At 41.4% G+C, this 7,254-nt stretch overlaps 1 protein-coding gene across 1 annotated transcript; it reads left to right on the forward strand.

Moving 5' to 3' along the window:
* Positions 1–2,426: 2,426 nt before the first annotated feature.
* rbp3 (retinol binding protein 3) lies at positions 2,427–6,895 on the forward strand. The gene is made up of 4 exons (XM_032573489.1): positions 2,427–5,190; positions 5,453–5,643; positions 5,862–6,004; positions 6,105–6,895. The coding sequence occupies exons 1-4, from the start codon at positions 3,997–3,999 to the stop codon at positions 6,428–6,430; spliced, it is 1,854 nt and encodes a 617-aa protein (XP_032429380.1). The 5' UTR covers positions 2,427–3,996; the 3' UTR covers positions 6,431–6,895.
* Positions 6,896–7,254: the final 359 nt, after the last annotated feature.

A 7,254-nucleotide genomic window follows, 5' to 3' on the forward strand; every position in this document is an offset into this window, starting at 1 on the left:
TATTGACACAATATATGACAGGCCTTCAAATACAACCAAAGAGTTGTGGACCATGTCATCAATACCAGGGAAACGATATGGTAAGAAGAAGGACATAATCATTTTGACAAGCAGGCGCACAATGGGGGCTGCTGAGGCTGTGGCATACACGCTAAAGAAACTTAAGCGAGCCATTATAGTGGGAGAACGATCAGCTGGTGGGTCAGTAAAAGTCCAAAAGATCAGAATTGCTCAGTCAGACTTCTACATAACAGTTCCAGTGGCAAGATCCATTAATCCAATCACAGGCCAGAGCTGGGAAGTGAGTGGCGTTTCGCCAACAATCAATGTAATGGCAAAGGAAGCTGTCTCAAAGGCCAAATCCCTTCTGACTCTGAGGTATGCCATTCCAAAGGTTGTGCAAATGATCTCGGACATAATGAGAGATACATATGCTTTCAGTGACAGAGTTTCAACACTTCTGCAACATTTGCAGTCAACAGACTTATTATCTGTTGGATCAGAGAAGGACTTAGCTGTTAGACTCAACCAGAACCTTCAGACTGTGTCTGAAGATCCTCGATTAATTATCAGATACATGCAAGATGATGATGCTGGTATAGAACAGGACCATGAGCTTTATACAATACCAGATAATACGGAATTATTAAAGGGATACGTTAACAGAGTGTTTAAAGTGGAAGTTCTTCCGGGTAATACTGGGCATCTTCGTTTTGATGAGTTAGCAGAGACTTCTGCTGTACCTGAACTGGAAAAGCTCATGGCTCAAAAGATATGGGAACTCCTCAAGGACACTGATAACTTGATCATTGATCTACGATATAACACACGTGGATCCTCTAATTCTTTGACACTTATACTGTCCTACCTGTGCGACTGCTCCCAGAAACAGAACTTCTTCACAATAAATGACCGAATTAAGAACACAACAACAGAACACAAACCTCTTTCAAAAACTACAGGGCCAGTTTACAACTCCAAACATGGAGTTTATGTGCTAACAAGTTACCACACTGCAAGCACTGGGGAAGAGCTTGCTTACCTAATACAGTCCTTAAGCTGTGGCACAGTCGTTGGGGAAATTACATCTGGCAACCTCATGCACTCAAAGACATTTGAGATAGAAGGGACAGACATTGCCATAACTGTCCCTTTTATAAACTTTATAGACAACAATGGGGAATACTGGCTGGGAGGTGGTGTTGTCCCTGACGCCATTGTACTGGCAGAGGAAGCTTTGGACCGTGTTTATGAAGTTATGGAGTTTCACAAGGGACTCAGGACCCTTCTTGAAGGAGTTGGGGAACTGTTGGAGCAACACTATGCAATTGAAGAAGTAGCAATAAACGTAAGCCAGGTGCTGTTAACTAAATGGAGGGAGGGGCTGTATCGACCAGTGGTTGACTTTGAATCTTTGGCGTCGCAACTGACAATGGATCTCCAGGAAAGCTCAGGCGATCACCGCATTCACGTCTTCCACTGCGATGTTGAACCTGAGTCACCTCATGACATCCCGAAGATGCCCTCACCAGAAGAGTTTGGATACATAGCTGAATCTTTGTTTAAAACTGAGGTGTTGCCAGGTAACATTGGCTATCTGCGCTTTGACATGATGCTGGACATAGAAGTGGTAAAAGGAGTTGGACCACAGCTCCTACATTCAGTGTGGAAGAAGATAGTGAACACCGAAGCTCTCATAATTGATATGAGGTACAACACCGGTGGGTACTCCTCAGCGGTTCCCCTCTTCTGCACGTATTTCTTTGATGCTGAACCACCACAACATCTCTACACCATTTATGACCGTGCAACCAACACCTTCACTAAAGTCATGACATTTTCTCACATTAGGGGTCAAAGATATGGATCCTCAAAGGACCTTTTCATCCTGATAAGTCATATGACGGGCTCACCAGCTGAATTATTTGCTCGCACCATGAGTGACCTTAATCGAGCTACGGTTATTGGGGAGCCGACAACCGGCGGGTCTTTGTCCAGTGGGACCTATCAGATTAGGGACAGTATTCTGTACGCCTCCATTCCCAACCAGATTATTTTAAGTCCTACAACTGGGAAAGTGTGGAGCTTTTGGGGGGTGGAGCCACATGTTTCCACTCAGGTTACTAAAGCTCTTTCAGTAGCACAGACGATTATAGCAGCAAGGCTCAAGAAGAAAGAGCAAGAGCAATGAAAAAGGTATCCACTTTTAGAAGACGTTTATTACACATAGACAGAAGTTTTAATTTTGAAAGCATTTCCTGTAGATTATTGCTAAAATAATTGACAAAGGATGATGCTTAACAATACTACTGTATTGTTATGTCCTCATATCAAGAATTATTGTGAGTCATCAGATAATGTTTTCAAAGCATTTGTTTATGGCAGCATCATAAATGTCAAATATTGGAAACTGATTGTTCTTTGATCTGATCTGGTCATGTTGAGACCAGATCAGATCAATAGACTTTGTGATTCTATTGTTTATATAACTTTATTGTAATATTCAGTTATAAAGCATAAGTAACACAGACCAATAGCACTGTAAATTGACAATTATGTCCTATCAGATGACATTACATACTTGAAGACGTGTATGTAAAATAAAAGAACACAAAAAGAAAAGAAGAGCCTAAATTCCAGCAATATAAAGCACATAAGAAGAGGTAGTTGGCTTAAAACCATAGGAAAATAATAATTTTGGTTACTTATCGTGAGGTTTATGGCATCTGTGTTTTGAGTCCTTCTGAAAAGATTTTTTTATGATTGAGATTGTGGTTAAACTAGAAGAATTTTCATCTTCGTATGTGAAATTTGCCCATCCACATTAAGGAGTCTGGTTATGTGAGTTATTGGTTTGTTTTTCAGTTCATATATGCTTATTATATTTTCAGTGGCAATCATCACTTTGTGTCAACTTTTGGCCAAATTGAAATGTTCCACATTATTCCAAAGTAAATGAATAAAAGAAAAGTGGTTTCATCGTCAGTTACAGAAAAAAGCATTGGTTCACAAAGGGAAATATCATGTATTATATATACATATAAATGAATTAGTTTGATTTTATTTGACATGTAAAACTACTAATGACAGATTTTTTACTAATTAATATTAGTGATAATTTAGTTAGAGTGACATTTTAATCTGGTTTTTCGGAGGCTTTCCCTTTTACTTTTGCTCATCTACTTTTTGTTATGTGAATTACTCTAGTTCTTAGTGCCTGTGGTTGGGCCTCCAGTGCTTCACTGGCTAAATGTAATTTCCTGAGTTAACTTGGTTAAGTTAATGTTTTTACTTCTGTTCAGGGAGAGTTCTTTTGCGCTCTAATGCCCAGAAGAGGGAGCTCTTACCAAGCAAACCTGTGGTTCCTGTTCACCTCAACTCAACTACTTTACTGCAAATAAATGTGTAAAATGAATCAAACAGTAATTGTTATGTTTCTGAAATAATTGTTTTAGTTATTTAGAAGTACGGCACAGATTAGCTGCCTGTTTCTTACAGGTATTGTTTTTGCAATACCTGAAGTTTAGTTGTTTTTTTCTTCTTCCGCTTTCAAATTAAACATGCAATAAAACTCATTCACCGCATTAATAGGTGAAAATTACAGCCGATTTCAAATTGCATTTTGGCACTCAAACGACTTACCAAGGAACAATGAGTGTTTATGGCACGCTTAGAACCCTTCTAGATGTTTCTGTTATAAAACAATGATTACCTGGCACAGACAGCTTTAAATAACTGTCCAGACTACATTGTGCAAAGACCAAGATCCCTGCCAACACCTTGTTACTACACATACATAGCTTGTTTGTTATTCTCTTCCGCAAACACTCGGGATAATGCGATTAGAAGTTTATTGCGGAGTAAATCCTCTTATAAAGGTGTTATCAGAAACCTTACAGCCAAACCGGTGCCACTTGTCAAAGGACCAAACTTGAGACGGAGGTTCAGTTTCAAACTTCCACTTCCTATACCCTCACTCTTTCTCAGACAAAAAAAATGGCAAAGACTCTTTTTCTGGTGGCATCTTTGCTGCTTTTGGGGAATGTTTCTTTTCTGCATGCCTCATTTCCACCCAGCCTTATTGAAGACTTGGCAAAAATCGTCATGAACAACTACTGCTCACCAGAGAAGCTGGTGGGGATGAAGGAGGACATTGCAGCAGCCACAAGCAACACTGAAGTACTCGACATCCCAGACGGCGAATTACTGGCCGACGTCCTAAGCAATGGAGTCCAAACCACACTGAGCGATCCACGGCTGACGGTCTCCTATGAGCCAAACTATATTCCTGCGGTTCACCAGGAGATGCCTCCGTTGCCCCCTGAGCAACTTGTTACTATTCTCCAGACATCCATCAAGCTAGACATCCTGGAAGGTAACATTGGCTACCTGAGAATTGATCACATCCTTGGGGAGGAGGTTGCTGAGAAGGTTGGTCCTTTGCTTGTAGACCTTGTCTGGAATAAAATCTTGCCCACCTCAGCTCTGATCTTTGACCTACGCTACACTGGTAGCGGGGACATCTCTGGCATCCCTTACATAGTCTCTTACCTTACCGAAGCCGAGCCTGTGATTCACATTGACAGCATATATGACCGACCCTCAAACACCACCACTAAGCTGATGTCTATGTCCACACTGTTGGGAGACAGATACAGTGTGACCAAGCCTCTGATTGTACTCACTAGCAAAAACACAAAGGGCATCTCTGAAGATGTTGCCTATTGCCTCCAGAGCCTGAAGAGAGCCACCATTGTCGGTGAGAAGACCGCTGGGGGCTCAGTGAAAGTCGATAAATTAAAAGTGGGCGACACCGACTTCTACGTTAAGCTGCCTACCGCAAAGTCCATCAACCCCATTACAGGTTCAACCTGGGAGCTGACAGGTGTGACCCCAGATGTGGAAGTCGGTGCAGAAGATGCCCTTGCTACTGCAATCAGGATTATCAACCTCCAAGCTCAAGTTCCAGGCATCATTGAGGAATCAGCCAGCTTGATTGCCAACAATTACGCCTTTGAGAGTGTTGGAGCAGATGTTGCAGAGAAGCTGAGAGAGCTTCTGGCAAATGGAGAATTCAGTAGAGTTGTTTGTAAAAAATGTCTGGAGACAAAGCTGTCAGCTGACCTCAAGACCCTTTCCGGCGACAAGAGTCTGAAAACCACCACCAACACCCCAGCCCTACCACCATTGGTAAATAGATTTTTTCTTTCATTGTTTGACTGATATGTTGTCAAAGGTTCTTTTAAGGTAGACAGCATAAGTTTAAAAACATTTGGGTAATCTCCAACTTAAGATGGCTGAAAGAGAACTTTCTTTAAATTACATTAAAGTACATTAAGTTGTACAAATGCTTTCAGATGCTTCAATCTGGAAGCATCACAAAGTAAGTTCAAAAATATTTCAATGTGAGATGTATTTTGTGTTGCAAATTCTGTCTGTGATCGTTTTGCAGGAATATTCTCCAGAGATGTACATTGAGCTGATCAAAATCTCCTTCCACACTGATGTGTTCGAAAACAACATCGGATATCTCCGATTTGACATGTTTGGAGACTTTGAAGAAGTCAAGCCGATTGCCCAGATTATTGTGGAGCACATCTGGAACAAAGTTGTGAACACAAAAGCTATGATCATTGACCTCAGGTGGGTTTTCTTTTCTGCCTTTCTTTTAGCTCCTGTGTAAATACTGTAGTAGCTAATGATGTATACTGCTATCTTTGCTTATAAATCCTTGGCATCTCAACAAAGACAATTGAACTTAGCTTATTCTCTGAGTTTCTGTGGGACCCTGCCTTTCTCGAATGCGTAAAAATGTAAAGGTTTGGAAATTTTCTGTTTTTGTTTTATTCTTTGATTTGCAGGAACAACCTTGGTGGATCGACAACAGCCATAGCGGGTTTCTGCTCTTACTTCTTCGATGGGGACAAGGAGATTCTTCTGGACAAACTCTACGACAGACCATCTGGAACCACAACTGAGCTGCGAACTCTGGACGAACTTAGTGGTAATAAAAAGACAATCAGAATTATTGTAAAAAAAGACCTTTGCTACAGTAAAGGAAGTCGACTAAGAGTTATCCAACTTGATTTCAACCTCTCTTTCAGGTGTAAGGTATGGCTCCAAGAAAAGCCTCATCATCTTGACCAGCAAGGCTACGGCGGGTGCCGCGGAGGAGTTTGTTTACATCATGAAAAAGCTAGGCCGCGCCATGGTTATCGGCGAGACCACTGCCGGGGGTTCCCACCCACCAAAGGTCTTTCCTGTTGGTGAGAGCAACATCTTCCTCAGCATCCCCACGGTCCACTCCGAGACTTCAGCCGGGCCAGCCTGGGAGGGAGTGGGTGTCACACCCCACATCCCCGCCGCGGCTGACGCTGCCCTTGAGGTGGCCAAGGGCATCTTCAACAAGCATATTGGAGGCCAGCAGTAAACAGCGTGCTGTTGAGATCTCTGTTTCGCCTTGGCAATGAATTCTGGGCTTGTTTGTGAGAACAATGTAGGTCAGAGTATGCTGTTCCTAATTCTCAAAACACTTAAACCTTGTTGTTTTTTGCAATGCAGAGGTTCGGTTGTACGTAGGGTAATGACGGCTACTTCCACAAAATGAATGGAAGTGGAAAAACTATTGTAATTCTTGTGTAAACGTGAGTCTTACTGCATGTGTGACTGAGTAAGTGGATGTAATATGCCTTCAACATTAGCTTTTCCTTTGCTATGCTGTGCGCTTGGTATGCCAGGTTTGAAAAATAATCACTTTAAATATCCAATGTCTCCACATGTGAAGTCGTAACTGTGGCTGTAGAATGATGTTTGTCCTAAATTTCACGTCATGTGGACCTACTTGGGTTGTATCAATTCCAGGGGTGAGACCCAATAAAAATGCTTCATAAGTGTGCGCCTCATTTTAATTTAATGTGAAGAGGAAACAAAAGGTTCCTTTCAAAAAACGTGTTCGAAATGCAACTTGGAGTTAATTGAGTCCAAAACATTTCCTAGACTCTTGCACCCCTTGGCACTAAACACAAAAAATCATTTGTACATTACCACTAATGCACAAAAGGAATTGGAGGTGCTTTACAGTAAAAATGTTACATTTGTCTTAAAATTAAACTTATATAGGTTTAAGCAACGTTAAGCTTGGGTTCAAGAGTAAACAATAAATTAGTAAAATAAGGGACAAAGAGTTGATGACTGTGGTGGCGATGATGTTGGATATGAAGTCGACTTCATGAGATTGTCTGTGTGAAGACTTAA

Source organism: Xiphophorus hellerii, chromosome 10 (genome assembly GCF_003331165.1).
Source record: "Xiphophorus hellerii strain 12219 chromosome 10, Xiphophorus_hellerii-4.1, whole genome shotgun sequence".
In the NCBI taxonomy this organism is placed as follows: domain Eukaryota; kingdom Metazoa; phylum Chordata; class Actinopteri; order Cyprinodontiformes; family Poeciliidae; genus Xiphophorus; species Xiphophorus hellerii.

What these genes read in the sequence shown, in the direction of transcription:
- rbp3 (XM_032573489.1), top strand. Translation starts at nt 3,997, where the DNA reads ATGGCAAAGACTCTTTTTCTGGTGGCATCTTTGCTGCTTTTGGGGAAT. An exon ending in CCCCAGCCCTACCACCATTG is followed by an intron (nt 5,191 to 5,452) that starts GTAAATAGATTT and finishes ATCGTTTTGCAG; the next exon opens with GAATATTCTCCAGAGATGTA. An exon ending in GCTATGATCATTGACCTCAG is followed by an intron (nt 5,644 to 5,861) that starts GTGGGTTTTCTT and finishes TTTGATTTGCAG; the next exon opens with GAACAACCTTGGTGGATCGA.